Consider the following 21,142-nt stretch of genomic DNA (forward strand, 5'->3'; position numbering starts at 1 on the left):
AGAACACTTCCTCATCGTCATGATATATTTTACCCCGTACAATTAGAATTTTCCTGTCCCAGAGCTTATAGTTCTCAATCATTGTTACTGCGCAGAGATATTGATATGCTAATTTTGGAAAAGGTGAAACAATACCACAGCAATTTGTAAACTCACCTTTGGATTTATTAAAGTATAGGCTGCAGTTGGATTTGGAGAAATAATTAGATTTTTTGTTTTTGCCTTATTACTGTTCGCAACCCCCCAAAAATGAATTACAGGCCTGATTTTCCAAAAACAAGAATGCCTGGCTTTCATACAGGACCTCGGTGTGTAATTGGGAAAGGTAATTAATGGAACTGCAGGGAATGACTAAGGAGATTTAGAGATTTAGAGATATAGCTCTTCGGCCTACCGAGTCCACATTCACCAGCGATCCCCGCACACTAATACTATCCTACACTCACTAGAGACAGTTGACAATTTTACCATTGTTAAATTATTTGCTAAAATCAATCTTTTATAACAGCTTAAATATTTTGTGAATCTAGGTCAGTAAAATTTGTTTCTATTTCTATAACATGATTAAAATAAAGTGGAATAATAAAGATGAACTAACAATAACTCTTTACCTCAGAAAGTTCTTCATTTGTCTGAGGTCTAAGTGAAAGTGAAGGGCAAGTGTGAAGAAGGGTCTCGACCAAAACATCACCCATTCCTTCTATCCAGATATGCTGCCTTGTCCCACTGAGTTACTCCAGCAATTTGTGTCTCTGTTCAGTATGTTTTTGCCATTGATTTCAAATAATAAATGCAGCTATAAAAATCATTTTTCTATTTTAACAATGGTTCGTGGTTTCATAGTCCAAATGGGCCTGGACATTTTGTGCAGCCATGGTGTGAGCAACCTATGTATTTTAAAATGGGGTGACATTTTTTTGGGAACCTCTGAAATTTTCTACCTTAACATGTCAGGTTCTTGAAAGTTCCTTGTTAGGGCCTCGTTCTTTCTCGCCTTTCAGCTTAACCACCTGCTCTTATGGTTAGTACTCCTTCACTTCGCTAACATGCATTTGTTTAAGCACAAAGTTAAGTGTTTCATTAGTACCCCTTATGTATATAATTAGCATCCTTCTCTTCTCAGGTTGCTAGCCTGACTTTTAACACTTGTGTATTCTGAGGATCGCCAGAGTATCAGCTATGTGACAACCTGAGATTCAACTAATATGCCATAGATATTAGCAGCAATCCTTGTTTGTCTTTGGGCAGACTGGGACTCTCTTTCTAAATAATTACAATGTCACATCCAGTTGCGAGAAACCAATAGTAAGCTAAAATATTTAGTTTGGTATTCATCAGAGCAATTGAAGAACAAATACATTTTCAAAGCTTGCAAATTTCCAAATTTACCTTTGTCACTTTCAAATGTTCCCCAAAGGACAAGTTTGAATTGTAGCACTGTTCCAGCTTTTGCTTCAGAGTCGGGCCGAAGGCAGCCATTTGCTGTGTTTTTGTTGTCCGATACCTGAGCAACAACACAAAATGGATTCTGATGAAGTAACAGTGTTTGTTTAGTATAATGTAAGGTGATTATTGTGAAGCATACAAATGTAAATATGCCGCTGGTAAGGCCGCATTTGGAATATTGTGAGCAATTTTGGGCACCATATGGGATGGAGGATGTGCTGGCTCTGGAGAGGGTCCAGAGGAGGTTTACAGGAATGATCCCAGGAATGAGTAGGTTAACCTCTGGAATATCTCTGGAATTCTCTGCCACAGAAGGTAGTTGAGGCCAGTTCATTGGCTATATTTAAGAGGGAGTTAGATGTGGCCCTTGTGGCTAAAGGGATCAGGGGGTATGGTGAGAAGGCAGGTACAGGATACTGAGTTGGATGATCAGCCATGATCATATTGAATGGCGGTGCAGGCTCGAAGGGCCGAATGGCCTACTCCTGCACCTATTTTCTATGTTTCTATGTAACCTATGATGAGCATCTGTCGGCACTGTGCCTGTACTCGCTGAAGTTTAGAAGAATGAGGGGGGACCTCATTGAAACATACAGAATAGTGAAAGGCTTGGATAGAGTGGATGTGGAGAGGATGTTTCCACTAGTGGGAGTGTCTAGGACTAGAGGTCATAGCCTCAGAATTAAAGGATCTTCTTTTAGGATGAGAAATTTCTTTAGTCAGAGGGTGGCGAATCTGTGAAATTCTGCCACAGAAGGCTGTGGAGGCCAAGTCAGTGGATATTTTTAAGGCAGAGATAGATAGATTCCTGATTAGTACAGATGTCAGGGGTTATGGGGAGAATGCAGGAGAATGGGGTTAGGAGGGAGAGATAGATCAGCCATGATTGAATGGCGGAGAAGACTTGATGGGCCGAATCAAAATTAACTCTACTGGGCTAATTCTACTCCAATTCCTTATGACCTTATCTGGGATAGGGGTTGGGTTGTGACGGGAGGAGGGCTGGCACATGAGGGTTGCAAATAGGCCTTGCGGGTATGGGGCAGATTGAGTTGGTGATGGAGGAGCGGAGATGGAGGAGGTTGCGAAATACTGTTGTTGATTAGAGCTTGGTGGGAAGGCTGTGGGATGTGGTTGTTATCAGAATTTGGGGAGGGAGTTGAGGTTAGGGCTGGAGGGAGGAAAGGTTTGTAGGCATTCTGAAGTTTAGCTTGATTAATTATTCCACAGTGGGGATTAATTTACACAGCAATACTCCAAAAGGAAAGTTGTTTGGGGAAATGGTAGTATTTTGATATCGAATGCCAAAATTCCATTATCATAATTCACAACTGGTTCAACTTTTGGAAGTGGACTTTGTCACATTCTGCTGAGTCTAAAGTATATTTTGAATGTCTGCACTGAAATATACTGTTACATTTGTAGGTCTGTATCACATGAGGGTAATGCCAAGCAGCTTAAAACATAATATATTACATCATATCTAGTATAAATAAGTATTACTAAAACGGTCAAGAACGGGGCGGCATGGTGGTGCAGCGGTAGAGTTGCTGCCTTACAGCACCAGAGACCCGAGTTCGATCCTGACTACAGCTGCTCTCCGTACAGAGTTTTACGTTTTCCCCATGACCGCGTAGATTTTTTCCGGGAGCTCCAGTTTTCTCACACATTCCAAAGACGTACAGGTTTGTAGGTTAATTGGCCTCGGTAAAACAAAATTGGAAATTGTAGACACTACATCTAGGTATGTTACAAAACTTACCTTCAGCTGCGCTGCAGATCTGTCGCTGCCCGTGTGCGCGACTTTGGCGCCTTTAGAGGGGGGCGGGTTTAAAATGCGATTTTTCTGCAGCCTATTCAAATCGATCTCTGTTAGGCTGTTTAGTTGCTAAAGAAAAATCACTTAGACTGCCGTTTTATTATTAAAATTAGCGCTGGATCATTTAATTGTTAGAGTAAATGAAAAATCATCTTCTAAAGCCGTGAACGCCGACAACGGGACGGATCTCACGTAGGGGACAAGGCAAGGTAGGCTGTTTATTTTTACATAAAAAAGTACTTCTAAAGATGCCTTTAATCAAAATTTTAAGTTGCGAGAAGGTGACTTGGAACCTATCCGAACCGGCAGTATTTTTCATGCCGACATGGGGCTCAAATTCACAGCAACCGCAACGTTCCAAACCAGCGCGTTCCACAAAATCCCACTCGCAAGATGATTTAAATGACCATTAATTTGCAGGTATTAAACACTAAATTCCTTCCATTTGGCCTATAAATTTATGACAATGAGATTTAAAAATCATGTTATATTGTGAATTCTTGTGTGAATGTTATTTGGACATTTAGGCTATTTAAAATGTAAATCTTTTCTTAAGAAATGGATAGATGTTTAGATCTAGTAATTGAATTTTGGAATTAGCTCCAAATGGGTAACTAACTAATTATATGCTTTAATTTTAGGTCATCCAAGTAAGATTGTTTCATATTTGTTTCAGAATGCTTCAATCTATAATATCTGAAAATTTCTTTCAATTCTCTCAATTTTTAATAAAGTTATGGCTATTTGACTGTCCTTGATCACAGCTTTTGTGTTAAGTCAATGGATAAGCAATAGGGAACAAGATGCTATTTTCCGAGTATGAAAATGGCCATAACTTTTTTAATACTGAAGATATGAAAGTGAATTAGGTGTCAAGTTAAACTTCTTTTTATGCTTTATCTGATGGGATAAATTGCAGACTTGATTTTTTAAATCTCAAAATTTTGTAACATTGCTACTACATCTCGTGTGTTGGATTTCACTAGTGTACAGGGATCGCTGTTTGGCGTTGATTTGGGGGGCTGAAGAGCCTATTTCCATGCTGTATCTCTAAACTAAACTAAACTAAATTAAACTAAACACAGAGCACTTCTGTGATTGTTGCCACCGTTAAAGCAAACTGAAAGAGGGGACGTGCTGGAGCAAGTTCATTAAGCAAGATACCACTTTACTGCTGCTGCATTGAAGGGTCAAATGTCTATAGTTAAGATAAAGGTTCCGTTTTCTTGGAGAGTGCCTTCTGAAAACTGGTCCCATTGCTCCCTGTCCATATGGCATTGCGCTATCATGACAGGAGCAGCCATTTGATCTAAGGAATACTATCCTTCAATTAGTGATGGAGAAATTAGACATATCTCTTCAAGCATGGGAACATCCAGTAGCCAAAGATTTAACACTGATCATTATTTTTATAGCCAGATGCAAAAGCAGTGGTGATCTCTTTAAATTAGCTTCCAGCATTAAAAACACCTCAGGCAATTCCTACTGATTTAGAAGCCATCTGCCTTTCGAAGGATGACTGGCTCTTCAGACTCATGTTTGGGCTTTTTGAGATGTTTCAGAGGCAAACGTAGCTCATTAGGGCTTGGCCAAACTCACTTCATGAGGCCTAATGAGGCCCAGCCCTTCTGCCTATGTGTGACATGGAGAGAAAAGCGGTAGTTTGCCTGATCCCCAAACCTATGACTTCTGTTTGAGCTAACAGCAGACTAGCAATAAAAGGTGAACAGTTTAGTGTCAGTCACAGTTCTGAGTGCTGTAACTGTTTAAAAGAGGGAAGCTGTGAATTGTGAAAAAAAAAGCATTGACAAAACGAGAAGCGAAGGTTTGAAAAGCTTTTCGCTCACATTCGGAGATGAAGGGTTTGTCTGAAGTTCCTGCCAATCTTTAACCTTTTGAGAAACAGTGGGAAGATATCTCTGAGGATTCTCTGGAAAGGAGCTGCTTTTCCATGTGGCAGAGTAATAGGAATCTCTGGCAATGTTCCTGTTTTGTAGTTGAAAAGACAGGGGGCTTGTGATTAAACTTGCCTTAATCGGAGGATGTACCCTGCATTCTACACAGTGCACTGGCTCACTACCTCACTTTATAGTAATAGTTTTATTTAGTTTAGTTTAGAGAGATGGCGCAGAAACAGGGTCTTTGGCCCAGCATGTCCTTGCCGACCAGCGATCCTCGTACACGAACACTATCCTGCACTAGGGACAATTTACAAGTATACCAAGCCAATTAACCTACAGACCTGCACGTCTTTGGAGTGTGAGAGGAAACGGAGACCCCGGAGAAAACCCATGCAGGTCATGGGGAGAACGTACAAACTCCGTACAGACAAGCACCCATAGTCAGGATTGAACCCTACTCTACTGCTGCTCCACCGTGCCGCCCTGTACTCTGGGGACCAGACGTTGGCTGTATGAGAGAGCTGACTGGTCTTCCATTGAATCTGGATGTGGGCAGAGTTGGAATCAGGAAGAACAATTGCAGGCCATTTTAATGTGGAGCGCTACAGCAAAATGTAAGCTTTAAGTGTGTTATCAACAAACTCTTAGTCACAAAAAGCTAGAGTAACTCATCGGGTCAGACAGCATTTCTGGTGAAAAGGGACAGGTGATGTTTCTTCAGACTGATGGAAATGAGAGATATAGACGGTGAGGTAGAGTGATGTGAATTAAAGATATGAACGAGTTTGGGTTAAAAAGTGGTCGGCATTGTGTCCGAGAGCAGGAGGAATCACATAGGGGTTGGAAATTGCCATTAGGCAGCTGTTCTGCATGTAATGTAATGTAATGTAATGATATTTTAGGTAGGTTTCCTCAATGTAATGTAAGATGGTAGTGGATTGGGTGGGCAAACTTGGACTGCGTAGTCTTACATTTTTTAATTTCAGTTTATTAAAAACACCTGGAATAAAAGAATATATCATTTATGTTTTTCACAATGCTATTAAGATCATTGTGATAAATCATTTGGTTCACTAATATCATTTAGGGAATAGAATTTTCCATTCTCACCCTGAATGGTCTTAATGCAACATCAGATCGGCGACATTGTGGTAATTTTTTATCCATCCTCTGAAATGGCTGAGGAAGCTGTTCAGTTGAAAGAGCAATGAAAAATGAGCAAGGATTGCCATGAAGACATGGCAATCCTTGCTACATTCTGTTTACAAATAAATAAGAATGGACGGCACAGTGGTGCAGTGATAGAGTTGCTGTCTTTTACAGAGCCAGAGGCTCGAGTTCGATGCTGACTAAGGGTGCTGTCTATACAGACTTTGTACGTTCTCCCTGTGATATGCGTGGGTTTTTTCTGGGATCTCCAGTTTCACCCCACACTCCAAAGACGCACAGGTTTGTGGGCTTATTGGCATGGTATATTTGTAAATTGTCCTTAGTGTGTAGACACAAAATGCTGGAGCAACTCAGCCAGACAGGCAGCATCTCTGGAAAGAAGGAATTCTCTCCTAAGATGCTGCCTGTCACGCTGAGTTGCTCCAGCATTTGTGTCTACACACTAAGAAAATTTACAATTGCTCCAGCATTTTGTGTCCACCATCTGCAGTTCTTTCCTACACATTTTGTCCTTAGTGGGTGTCAGATAGTATTAGTGTGCAGGATTCGCTGGTCGGCACGGACTCTGCAAGCTGAAGGGTCTGTTTCCGCGCTCTATCTCTCAACTAAACTAAAATTAAACCAAAGAAATGACACGGTCACATGCGGAGCGGCACACCTCTGTTGCACACTGATTGCTGCACAGCACATTCTGTGCTGAACCTTCTGTGCTTTTTCCTGCAAAATGGATTAGTTCCTAAACTAATAGTTCCTGCAACGGAACCAGAAGAATTCATGCCCTCAAATTAAACAGAAATATATATATATATTTTAGTCCTTTAACTAATTTTACATTTAACTTCATCAACATTTATAACCTGCTGTATTGAAATTAGTAGCATAATAGGCAAAGGTTATACCAGCGGAACCTTACAGATAGGCTCCAATAATATATTGTAGCGGTGCCTGCTAGCGCACGCAGATATCGAACCCGGCGTTCGGAAGCCGTGGTCACGTGACTCGGGAGGGTCTGCTTGTTTTGCGCGGTTTTTCACTTGCGCGCGTTAGTTCAGAGCTGACCACCGATGTGGCCAGACGTGTCTGTTAAACCTGTATGCTGCAACTTAAACTTTCGAATAAAGTTACGTTGAAGAACCCAGGAGTCGTTTATCAGACCGCCAAAATACACAGCAATAAGAAATATACACAATTTCCAATTGAGAACCATAGTTTTTATAAAGTAATCCAAGCTTCTTACAGAAGGTGGCATGTTACAGCTATTCTCTCTGTACCATTTAGATGGTTTGAGACTCATTTAAACACTTTAGACTTCAAAATTTCCCTTGTAAAAGCTAATGAGGAATTTGTTTCCACCATTGTTTCTGGTGGTGCTCCAGATCCCAATTGTTCTCCGAATAAAAATGCTCACTTGCTCAATCCTTTTATTCATTTGCTGCAATCATACTCAATAGATGAAAAAAAAGAATTGGAGTGTGAACTCTTGCAGACACTTTGCGCACATTTCGTAACAATTTAGTACTAAACTGCACTCTTTTTCAACAGCAAAGGAACCATATGGTGCAGAGGTTAAAACTGCATTGGAAAGGAAAATGAGAATTGTAGAAATAAATATAAAAATTAATTCCCGCCATGGACTGAAGCATTCACATCACATTTCTAAATCAAATGTTTGTTTAATAGATCATAAACATAATAACTATGAAGAAAGATACCTTGAAAAACTAAAAATACCTTTTGTAAACTAGTTCCCATTCCACATACCAATAACTTAAAAATAAAGCAACATTTTCTTGAAAGCATGCTGTGCGGAACAGATATTTAATAAGGCTACCGTACGTGATTGAGTAGAGCTCAATACTAAAAAGGGGACAGAGGACTGATTAAAACACACAGCAATGGCTGAATGCTTTAATCAACTTGCAGCCCTCCATTCTCAATTGGAACCTCCTCAATCATACACAAAATTCATTAGCAGATGGGTCAGAATAAACCAATTTTTAATTTGTTAAGTAAACAAATTTGTTCTACTTTTTGCAGTCACTAATTGCATACCTGAACCAGTCAGTAGTGCTGTCACTCCTAAATTAAAGAGTGCTTACTTTAATACATAACAGGACATTAAGTATATATTCTAAACCAGAAGTATATATTCTAAACTTTTTTTGCTGCCTTTGACTTCAGAGAGATTTATTTCTTCTTGTCCCTCCCACATCTCATTCTCAACTCTAGCTTGACCGTAGATTAATAACAATTTGCTTTATTGTTGCATCCATTTCTGCTTCTTCTTCTTTGCTGACAGAGGAAGGTCCTCTCCTAATTAGAAAACTAGATTGCAGACTGACACTTCAATGCATTGATTAGGAAAATAATTAAAACAAGGTAGTTTGTGGAGTTGTGAAACATTTCTGAGACAGAAATAGTGAAAGGCTATGTGAAAGGTCATGACAGAGTAGTAGTGAAAGGCTTGGATAGAGTGGATGTGGAGAGGATGTTTCCCCTAGTGCGAGAGTATAGGAGCAGGGAGGTTCTACTGCAGTTGTACAGGGTCTTGGTGAGACCACACCTGGAGTATTGCGTACAGTTTTGGTCTCCTAATCTGAGAAAAGACATTCTTGCCATAGAGAGAGTACAGAGAAGGTTCACCAGACTGATTCCTGGGATGTCAGGACTTTCATATGAAGAAAGACTGGATAGACTCGGTTTGTACTCGCTAGAATTTAGAAGATTGAGGGGGGATCTTATAGAAACTTACAAAATTCTTAAGGGGTTGGACAGGCTAGATGCAGGAAGATTGTTTCCGATGTTGGGGAAGTCCAGAACAAGGGGTCACAGTTTAAGGATAAGGGGGAAATCTTTTAGGACCAAGATGAGGAAAACATTTTTCACACAGAGAGTGGTGAATCTCTGGAATTCTCTGCCACAGAAGGTAGTTGAGGCCAGTTTGTTGGCTATATTTAAGAGGGAGTTAGATGTGGCCCTTGTGGCTAAAGGGATCAGGGGGTATGGAGAGAAGGCAGGTACAGGATACTGAGTTGGATGATCAGCCATGATCATATTGAATGGCGGTGCAGGCTCGAAGGGCCGAATGGCCTACTCCTGCACCTATTTTCTATGTTTCTATGTTATCAGCCTTGAAACTATACTTCTGTAATGGCTGTCAGATCATACCTATTTATTGGTTGTACGCCAATCTAATTTCCAGTTTGGAATGGCAAATAAAATAGACTTTTTGTGCTCTGTCATCCAACATTGTCCTCAACTTTGGAGTTATCAATAGCATCAATAACCTGCTATCCCTCTATCAGTACTTATTAAGAATTCAGTTCCCTACATTAAACAATTCTGCACCAGATAGAGAGATGAATTTTATTCATGCATGCTTGGTTTGCTTCTCATACTATCTACACTGTAGATGTTTACCAGAAATAGATTAGAGACCTATCAGGACATTGTTGGTGAAAAATGCAGTGATACCAATACAGTTGAATGTCAAGGATAACTAGTTAGACTCTCTCTTGTTGGAGAGAGTTTGCCTGACACTGCCTGGCAATTCCATGGTACAAATGTCACTTGCCATTTATCAGCCAATGCCTGAATTCTGTCTGGGTATCAGATATCATTTTTTTCATTTTTTTTTTTAAACAGCAACCTTTTCATAAAATTGAACTTTTTCTTTGTCATGCCTATGGCCCAGATGGTCATATATATTTGCTGTTAATAACATCCCAGATTTTTGGTAAACCTACAACATTCCCAAAGTGCTTTGCCTTCTTGTTTTTCTGACCCCTTCCAAATGGAGAAAGCAAACAAGATTTCTTCATATAAAATATTTTCCGTGATTGCTTGTAAAAAATATGGTGCATATAAATATAATGTATTGATCATTTTTACCTTCACAGACAGGAACATCCTTCTAAGAAATATGCCCTCTGGTTGAAAAAGAGGACGTGGAATAACTCAGCGATTGCTTTTCTGCAGAAGGGGACTGGCTTTTTCACACAAGTAATTACGTGAAATTGCATTGATTATTTCTACACAGAGGTAGGCCTTAAGACCCAGCCATCCACTTTGCCGTCCCACCCACCATATTTAAGTTTATGGGGGTGACTCTAGGGGTAAGAATGGGAGTGACCACAACATTTCAAAAACAGTGCAATTTATTTTGTTAATTCCTGCATCTCACGCAAATTAGCTGTTGGTCATTGCAAGGGAAATATCAGGCAACAGAAAGAGTGTTGGCTGAAAAGGAATGGTTGAGTTAGTTTATTGTCACGTGTACTGAGGTTGTGTGAAAAGCTTTTGTTGCGTGCTAACCAGTTAGCGGAAAGACAATTCATATTTCCAATCGAGCCATCCATAGTGTACAGATACATGATAAAGGGAATAATGTGCATCACGTTGAGTGCAAGATAAAGTCCAGTAAAGTCAGATCAAAGATAGTCCGAGGGTCTCCAATGAGGTAGATAGTAGTTCTGAACTGCTCTCTAGTTGTTGGTCGGATGGTTCAGTTGCCTGATAACAGTTGGGAACAAATGGATAAATGGATATAAATGAAGTATTAAAATTAAAATTTAGTTCATAAAATAAGTTAATGCAATTATGTAAATGCAGGGAAAGACACTCATTGGGGAGCACCCCGAGGAAAGCCAAAATAATCCAACATTTATTGAAGTTGCTGGATCTCAAAGAGCAGAGGCATTAGAAATATGTAAAGTGTTTGCAAAAGAAACAAGACTGAAAATTGTTCAAGGCAACATTTACCATACATTCCTATGGAGGTCTTAATTGGGCTCATGTGTGCCCTTAACAAAACATCCCAAAACCTGAAGCAATTTATCGCAATGTTTGGAGATCAGTCTATTTTCTTGTCATATTGAGGTGAGACCTGTTGCATGTGTAAAATCAATCCTTATATCCATCACCTCTATAGAGTAAAGATGCCACAGAAGTAATTATTGATTTTAAACTTGCAGGCTACCAACTTAATTGCTTGAGTGTGAATCTCAAGTTGAAGCAATAAAACAAGCCTACTTTATTTTTAAGCGTTGTTTCTTTCTTTTCCTCCATTACAATCCTGAGCATTTGAATCGTTTATTGTGATAGATTGGCATTTGTTGAGGGCCACTGGTGCAAACAATGTGACTGCATATATTTCTTCCCTAAGCTTGTATTTTACCTACTGCTGAAAGAGAGGACAAATTTCTAGAGACAGCCCCTAATACGTTGAGATAATTTCTGGGTTTCTGCAAAGATAGAGCACGAGATATCCTGAGGGAATTCAGCAAATATTCTCAGTTATGCACTGATTCTGACTCTCGCCACATCTCTTAAGGGGAATAATTGGTGATGAGTAGGTGATGGGAAACGGAGGGAGTGTTTATTCATATGGTACCAGACCTGGTATGTCCTGCATCGCAATTGATCTTTCTCTGACTATTGGTTCAAAGGTACAAAGGTTCAAAGGTTCTTTATTTGTCACATACACCAATTGTTGTCGTGAAATGCGGATTGCTGTTGTAGCACATTAAAAAGAATACAACATAACAATAAAAACATCCCCCCACAATGGTTCCCCATTATGAGGGAAGGCACAAAGTCCAGTCCCCATCCCATGTGCACTCATAGTCGGGCCTATTGAGGCCTCCGCAGTCGCCTTTACGGAGGCCCGATGTTCCAGACCCATCTCGCCGGATGATGGTGCTCCGGCGTCGGGGGAATTCTCTCAGCGGCTTGGGGTACCTGGAACGGCCGTTTCCTGACTCGAGACCGCAGCTTCCAAAGCCGACAGGCCACGCTGGGTGGAATTCCACCACTGGTGTTCTCAGCGAGAGGTCCCAGGCTCCCGATGTTAAAGTCAGCACCGCCGCCCGCAGCTGGCGCCTCCATAGTCCCGCAGCTCCGCAATGTTTTTATCGGCGGTTCCAGCACAGCGACCCGGGCAAGGCATCGCCCGCTCAGCGATAGCACTCCAGCGCTCTGCCGCCACTGAAGCCGAGGTTCAGGCCGGTCCCCTCAGGAAACACCGCTCCAGACCCCGATGGTAGGTCACGAGGACAGGTCAAAGGTGCTGCTCGGAGGAAAGTCGCCTCTCCGCTGGCTAGGGACTAGGAAAAGCAGTTTCCCCCTTCACCCCCTACCTCCCACATAAAATAGACTAAACCTCCAAAATCAAAACACTTTAATTCACTAAAAATAAAAAAAGGAGGTGAAAAAACTGACAGCTGCATGCTGGGCAGCCATACACATACAGGACGGTGCCCCGGTTTGTGTCATTATAACCAATTTTAAAATCAGAAGTTACAAATGAGACAGACATGGGTGGCTCAGTGGTAGAGTTGCTGCCTTACTGCGCCAGAGACCTGGGTTCGATCCTGACTAAGGGTGCTGTCTGTATGGTGTTTATACGTTCTCCCCGTGACCACGTGGATTTTCTACGGGATCTCCAGTTTCCTCCCACACTCCACTGACGTACAGGTTTGTAGGTTAATTGGCCAGTAAATATCGTAAATTGTCCCTAATGTGAGTTGGATAGCGTTAGTGGGCTGAAGGGCCTGTTTCCACGCTGTATCTCTAAACTAAACTAAACTAAACTAAAAGACAGAGATCGTAACTTTGGGAGATACAGTTGTTCAAGGTCACCTTCAAGGGTGGCACTGACAGATAGGCAAATGGAATAGTATTTAGATTAAAACAATATGTTCAAATGTGATTTCTAGGGCTGCTATAAATGAGACTGAATCTGTGGTTTAATTACAGTATGATTGTTACAAAATTCTGTTGTGTGAAGAGGTGAACAGGACCCACAAGTGCTCCAGCCAGTGATTAGTTGCACTCGCATTAGATTTCCTACCATGAACTAATGTCTGTTCTCTTGGGTAATCGCATTGCTTTCTTCAATTAGCTTAATTATCAATAGATCTTAAGGAATTCTATAATTGGTTCCTTGTCACTCAATATTAGTATGTTTAAGGGATTTAAAATCCTGATGTTTGTCAAATACAGAGAATCTGGTTGTGATATATTCATAGACTTATAAAGCGTAGAAGAAGAATCATTTGACCCAACGTGTCCATGCCGACCAAGGTGCCTATCTACTGTATATTAACCCTATTTGATTGTGATTGGTTCATATCGTTAATCTGGCCTGCATCTCTTTCCAATCCGTGAACCTAACTAAAAGTATTTTAAACATTGTAATTGTACCAGCCTCTACCACCTCCCATGGCAGCTCATTCCATATATCCACCATCATCTGTGTTGGAAACATGCTCTTCAAATCCCCTTTAAATCTTAACTATACTCCAGAAGATTATCTGGTAACTTGTCTGTGGCTAACAAAGTTATGAAATCTCAGGGATTTCATGCGTGAATGATCCCAGTAATAAGTGGGTTGATATGTGATGAACGTTTGACGGCACTGGGCCTTTACTCGCTGGAGTTTAGAAGAATGAGAGGGGACCTCATTGAAACTTACTGAATAGTGAAAGACTTGGATAGAGGGGATGTGGAGAGGATGTTTCCACTAGTATGAGAGTCTAGGACCAGAGGTCATAGCCTCAGAATTAAAGGATGTTTCTTTAGGAAGGAGATGAGGAGGAATTTCTTCAGTCAGAGGGTGGTGACTCTGTGGAATTCGTTGCCACAGAAGGCTGTGGAAGAAAGTCAATGGATATTTTTAAGGCAGAGATAGATAGATTTTTGATTAGCATGTGTGTCGGAGGTTATGGGGAGAAGGCAGGAGAATGGCATTGAGCGGGAAAGATAGATCAGCCGTGATTGGATGGCGGAGTAGACTTGATGGATTCCTAGGGAAAGAGGGATTGGTATTGGTATTGTTTATTATTGCACATGTGCTGAGGTACAGTGAAAAAAATCTGTTTGAGTGCAGATCTTACTATATATGAATGCAATCATACTATTCATGAGGTAGCGCAAAAGAGAAAATAAACAGAGTGCTGAATATAGTGTTACCACTACAGAGAAAGTGCAGATTAAATAAGTGCCGCAGTTGGGTGCATTGGAAAATCTGGAATACATCCCTTGCATGTGTGAGATCCAGCAAAAAGTCAGATAACAACAGGAAGAACTGCTGTTGGATCTCTTGTTGTATGGCTGGAATTACAGTGTAGTCAACAAGTAAGAGTTTAACATCGTTGTCCTTGTAATCCAGATGTCCCAGGAATGTGTGTAGGGCCAGAGATATGGCATCCACTGTGGTCCTGTTGCAGAGACGGGTGAATTGCAGTGGATCTGGGCTGCCTGGGAGGCTGGATGTGATGTGTGACATGGCCAGCCTGTCGAAGCACATAATGATGTGTGGATGTCAGAGCTACCAGATGGAATAAGGGGTAGGCCCTTTAGGACTGAGATGAGGAAACACTTTTTTACCCAGATAGTTGTGAATCTGTGGAATTCTCTTCCACAGAAGGCAGTGGAGGCCAATTAATTGGATATATTCAAGAGAGTTAGATATACTGTACAGTAGCTCTTAGGGCTAACGTAAACAAGAGATATGGGTAGAAAGCAGGAACGGGGTACTGATTCTGGATGATCAGACATGATCATATGCTGGCTGGAAGGGCCGAATGGCCTACTCCTGCACCTATTTTCTATGTTTCTAAGGCAGCCATCAAGTTATGCTACTTTGTTTTTTCTTGGCACCTGGATGATAGTGGCCTTCGTAAGGAAGGTGGGAACCACAGAAAGATTTAGGAAGGCTGATCAGATGTGTGTGACACAGACCATGGGTACAAGGGCATCCGAGGCTGTCGGTTCATGTGATTTTATTACACTGACCTGTTTGAAATGAGCTGAGAGTATTTGAGCTTGTCGGGGAGTGATGTGTTGTTGCCAGTGATACTGCCTGACTTCTCTTTGTAACTCATTGCAGCATGCAAGCCATGCCACAATTGACGGGTGTTCAGATGGTAATTCTGGTACTGTAACCTTGGTCCTGAATGGTCTTTGGCATCTCTAATGGCTCTGTGCAGGACGTACCTACACATCTTGTACAGGTAAGAATCATCCAAATTTGAATGCCACAGACTTGGACTTCATCTGGGAGCTGACTCATGGTTCATTTATGGTTTACAGTTTTGGAATATTCGGGTTGACTTTGTTGTCAAGCAGTCCTCTACACACTTACTGATGATGTCTGTGACTGCAGTGATACACTCATTAATGTTGGCCGCAGAGACCTTGAAAATGGACAAGTTCACTGAAGCAGTCATGTGTGATCTTTCTCTGTTTCCTCAGACTAGGGATGTCTGACTTTATGTACCATGCTCTTGACATTGCTTGTTCAACTATTGGGATGCATTAACATTTTTTGGACATAAAATTCACATGTATTGACAGTTTGAAAAAAAATATCTTCGGGTACCATTAGTGACAGATAAAAACAAAATGAAAGAAGATAAATACATCCATTCAAATCAAACATTTATCACATGTGCTATTTCATTACACTAGGATAAATGGAGAAGTGAAAGATCAGGAATCAGAGAGTATATCTTCATCATTCGACTAAGCCCTATTTAATGTTTGACCAAGACCTCAACGGTGGAACAGGCGGAGGATGATGGCTGACTTTAGTGGAGCATCACAACAGTTGAGAAGGCGGATGAAGGCTGCAGCAGAAAAGGTCGCCTTGGACTCAATGCCACTGAATCCTGACCCAGATCTGTCAAGGATCTGTCAAGGTGGCTGTCTGTGCACCATCTCCCCGCATTAAACAAAGTCACGCACAGGCGTCCTCCATATAGGGAAATACACCTTAACACCCCGGATTAAGTACCCACAAGTAGACGACCCTATGGAGATGAGAGGACAGTCATATTCATTTTGAGTGACCGCCGATGATGATGATTTAATGTCTAGTAGGTTCCTAATTAAAATACCATGCAACGCCAAACTATTGTAACCATGTTAGTACTATTGTTTATATGGTCTGTTTTTTGGAAAAGTAATTAACATAATTAATTTGTGTATCAAAATTATTTAACCATTGAATGTAGTTTTGAAGTCATCCATTTTTTCTTATACCAAACTATTTTTACTCAAATAAATTTAAAGATGATCATATATTAAATAAACTGGGTTTGCTTAGTAAGTCACTTCCTAAACCACTTCTCACATTATCCATTTCTTTACCCAAGGAACTACAGATGCCAGTTTACGAGAAGAAAAGACAAAGTGTTGGAGTAGCTCAGTGGGTTTGGCAGCATCTTTGGGGATGCCTATCCTTGTTCTCCAGACATGCTGCCCTGCCCTATTGAGTTACTCCAGCACTTTATGACCATTTCTTGACATTGTTTTGCATGGAATATCTCAGCTTTATGAAGTATCAAGTATTTAAGTATTGTCTTACGCTCAAGTATATTGAGGTATAAGTACAATTAAAACCTGGCTTGCAGCAGCAATGTAGGCACATGTTCTCAGGCATCACACATAAAACATAAAGACAGCAAAAAGAAAAAGACTGTGAAAAAGACAAGACATAAGTGCAAAAACACAATTGGAAAACAAGTCCATGGTAGTGGAAAAAGGTGTTCTGTTGCTGAAATATCTGCTGCTGGTTATGCAGGTTGGCTCAAGAACCTGTAGTTGTAGGAAATTAACAGTTTCCCACCTGGTTATGTGGGACTGTACAATGGTAGCAATGAGAAAAGGGCATAGCTCGGATGGTGGGGATCCTTGATAATTGATGCTGCTTTCTTGAATCTCCACCAACACGTTTATTGAGTACTATTTACATAATACTGTTTATATATCTTTATATTTATAGAGTACCATGAAGAAGGGTCTCGACCAGAAACATCTCGTATTCCTTTTCTCCAGAGATGCTGCCTGACCCGCTGAGTTACTTCAGCTTTTTGTGTCTATCTTTGGTTTAAACCAGCATCTGCAGTTCCTTCCTACATGTGCTTACATATCTGTTGTCCTGCTGCAAGTAAAAATGTAATTGTTCCTTTTCTGGACATATGACAATAAAACACCCTTGACTCTCTTTACTCTTAATATGGTTATCATTGTTAAACTGATCAACCAGTTGAGCATTTCCAGCATTTTATATTATTATTTCAGAATCATGACCCTGCTTTGAATTGTGATATGAAGTATTTCTTATTTAAATTATTGTTTAAATTGTTTGCATGCCCATATTTTACAAAAACAACCCAGTCCAGTTGTAGTTGTGTGCATATATATTCACAATATTGCAGAATAGTTAAAGAACAGGAGGGGGTCATTTGTCTTAACATGTCTGTACTGAATCTATATAAGAGCAATCTGACTAGTCACCACCCTTTCCCTGAAGCCCTGTAAATTCTTTCCTTTCAGTTATTTATGCAGCTTCCTTATGAACATCAGAATTGAATCTGCTGTCATGATAACCTCTGGTAGTGCACTTTACTGCTAAAAATGTTTTGTTTTCCTGATGTCATCTTTTTGTTATTTTACCAAATCATTTTTATTTCAGGTCCACTGGTTCTTGACCCTTCTGTCAATAGGAACGGAAACTGTTTCTCTCTATCTACTCTGTTTTGACTCTTTATGATTTTAAATATCTACTTGAAACCAACTCTGTTCCAAAGTGCTTTTTTTCTCATGCTCTCCTTATGCCTCTTATTTCTTTTTTTCTTTCCTCCCTGAACTTTCTGTACTTGGCCTGGTTATACTTATGTTAATGACCTGCCAAATGTCAGGAGGTCCTTTTCCTGCTCTATTTTACATTTTTGACCATCTCAGCAACCTCAGCTTTATTTTCCCTACCCTTCTCCCTCATGGATGAGTTCGTAGAACTATAGCTGAAATATCTCCATCTTAAAGGCTGCCTATCTGTTTAATTACAGTTTTACCGGAGTTTCAATTCAACTATACCAAGAAACTATGCCAAGTTTCAATTCCTATCTGCTCAGCTACATCTTCATATATTGGCATCTAACAGTATCACCAGATTTACCTTCTAAAATAATATGATGGAGTAAGATACTGACGATAATATCACATTGAAGGATACCAATGAACATGAAAAAGAGCCATGAATTATATCAGCAGGCAGATTAAAGGATTGTAAAACCTAACACAACAATGACAAGAAGAAAATTGAAATTAGAATTGTCGAAATCAATGTCAAATTGGAAAGAGGAAAAGAACGATAGAGAAGGATGTATTGGAAAAGACATAAAAGATAAGAAACCAAAAAATTGTAATTTTGAGGTTGATGATTCTAAGTTGGATAGGCTCCAAAAAATGGGGGTGGTGAGGTTAAGCTGCGATCATTTTCGCAAGGCAGGCAATATGATAATTCAATACTGCCTGCTCATTTGAATGAATTCTGGTTTGAGCCATTGTAGACTGGCTGGCATATTGTTCACTGGCTGGATGCCACAGAAGCATTATGGATGGTTTGTTCTTGTTAAATCCCACCTGCACACTTAGTCACACTGTATGTGTCAAAAGAGATATAAATAAATATCTAGTGGGCATGGAAAATTGGAAGTAATAAATGAAAATATTGGTTGGACAGCATCTGAGGAGAGAACATGTCTACTGTCAGGATATCGGGCATTGGAGTCTTGCAGCATGAAAACAAGCTCCTCAGCCCAACCTGTCCTTGATGAGCAAGCTTAGTCCCATTAGCCCGCATTTGGCCCATATTCCTCTAAACCGTTCCTATCCATATACTGTCCAAATGTCTTTTAAATACCATTAAAGTTTCTGCCTTAATTGTCTCCTCTGGCAGCTTGTTCCATATACCCACCACCCTCTGAGAGAAAAATGTGCCATTCAGGTTCCTTTTAAATCTTTCCCCTTTTACCTTAAACCTATGTCCTCTGGTTCTTGATTACCCTATCTTAATTCCTTACTGAACTGTACTGTGGGAGAATCTTTCCCATGAGGACTTCAATAACACGTTGACTATCAGGGATAAGGAATCAATTCTGGCTTTGTCAGCGCTGTCCTGTTCCCCAAAAAATAAATTACTAAAAATAAACTTTTATCACATCCAAAAAAACACATTCAGTTTTCTCAAAAGGCATTTAAAAGATTTCTGAAATTTAAAAATCAAAAATGTCCAACTTTACATTTGCAATGTCCCATTTTCATTGCCTGAATGGTTGCTCTGCAGAACTGAACATTTATCAGATTGTCTTAAAAGCATTGAGAATGAAATGAGTGTTTAATTGGGATGAGTATTGGGATCATTTTTACTGTACAAATACAGAAATTTCATGCTGTTCGGTACATTTCGGAAGGTGAACCTGCCACATAGTTAATGGTGGAGGAATGCATCTTGGACAGCAGCTACTGGATATTTGAGTTTAACTGCACGTCTGCTCCTTGCCTCATGCGCTGTGCCATTGGCGCATAAATAAGTGCAAGCGCCATTAGCCTCATTGCTATTCCAGCAGGAAAATCTGGGCTGTTATTAACATAATGCTGTATTCCATCCCTAATATTCAACTGACTTGAATTTACAATATAAAGTGATGATAAGTGACAACATAATACTTATTTGAATATTTCAGCCCACTATCACGAAGAATGTGAGATAGAAAACAAACATATAGAAGACCCCCTGATGGGAACACTCAATGTACCATTGAGCTCTGCATAGATGTGCATTCTTCATCTCAAGCATTACAATTAATACTTTTATGATTGTGCATTGCAAGATTGATGCTACATCAATTTTTGCACCGTTTCCGCTCAGCTGCTTAGCTTAATACTTGTGCACAAAATTCCATTAAACCTTTTTTTCTTCTTATGTCACGAGCTTTTACTACTAAAGGAAAAGATCTTTGCCACAAATCCTTCATTTATTCTATTTAACATTTGAACAGTCCCTGTTACTCCCAAGTGTAATACAGGTGCAAAAGAATAAGAATATCATGTTACTTGGATGAAGTCATATCGCCCATCTTACTTCTTCTACCTCCATGGACTCTGAACTCAAAAGCTTAGACACGGTAACAGGGAACACATGATTTTTGTGGAATGAGATACAGTGAGTCTTATTCGTTCTCTGAAATTTGAAGCATCCAAACTGATTGAAACCTCCTCCTGTTTTCCAGGGTGCATGATTGAAATTAACTTTATCCCCCAATCAACCTGTAATGCAGGAACGCTTCTTGATTTGGAAGGTTGTCACAGGTCACAGGGGGAAGGCAGGAGAAAAATAAATTGGGGTTGAGAGGGAAAAATAAAACAGCCATGATTGAACGACGGAGTAGACTCCATGAGCTGAATCATCTAAATCTGCTCCTATGTCTACAATCCAGGTGTATCTGACCATATTCAATGGAGTAAAGAGCTGATAGCTGTCTAGACATAGAGCTGCCACCAGAGGCTCCATCATGGTGGGAATGCATTAGTTGCTCATGGGGTTGTCTGCCTAACCTGTGGTAGAAAGATTTACTGATCTTTCATCTCTCACTGTTGTGTGTCATTTTCCTCCTATACGAGCAGAGGCCGAAAGTTAGTGCCCGCCACATACAAAGGATGGTGCTGATTAGGCAAGCAATGTAAATGCAAAGATGATATATTTTCAGTTGATCAACTCTGCAAAACGATTATCTCCACTCACTCCACCCAGTTAATTTCTGGGTTAAGTGAGTAGGGATAATTATTTTGCAGAGACCAACAAATGCAAAGGCAATGATTAAAGTAAGTTCTGTGAAGAGTACAAGGAGTGGCAGTGCTTGTTGTATGAGAATGAGAGCTGGTATCATGTGCTGCTGTGCTGGACCGTGAAGACTGGGATCAAAAGGAATGAAGGGATGCAGGTGGAAAAACATTTCCT

At 40.3% G+C, this 21,142-nt stretch overlaps 1 protein-coding gene across 1 annotated transcript in view; it reads right to left on the reverse strand.

Moving 5' to 3' along the window:
- Window positions 1-21,142, reverse strand: part of LOC116973735 (PC3-like endoprotease variant B) — a 704,916-nt gene that overhangs the window by 61,663 nt on the left and 622,111 nt on the right. The window contains exon 13 of the mRNA XM_033022045.1: window positions 1,390-1,504. Coding sequence (XP_032877936.1) covers window positions 1,390-1,504 — 115 coding nt within the window. The remainder of the gene's footprint in view (window positions 1-1,389; window positions 1,505-21,142) is intronic.

Source organism: Amblyraja radiata, chromosome 5 (genome assembly GCF_010909765.2).
Source record: "Amblyraja radiata isolate CabotCenter1 chromosome 5, sAmbRad1.1.pri, whole genome shotgun sequence".
NCBI lineage: Eukaryota > Metazoa > Chordata > Chondrichthyes > Rajiformes > Rajidae > Amblyraja > Amblyraja radiata.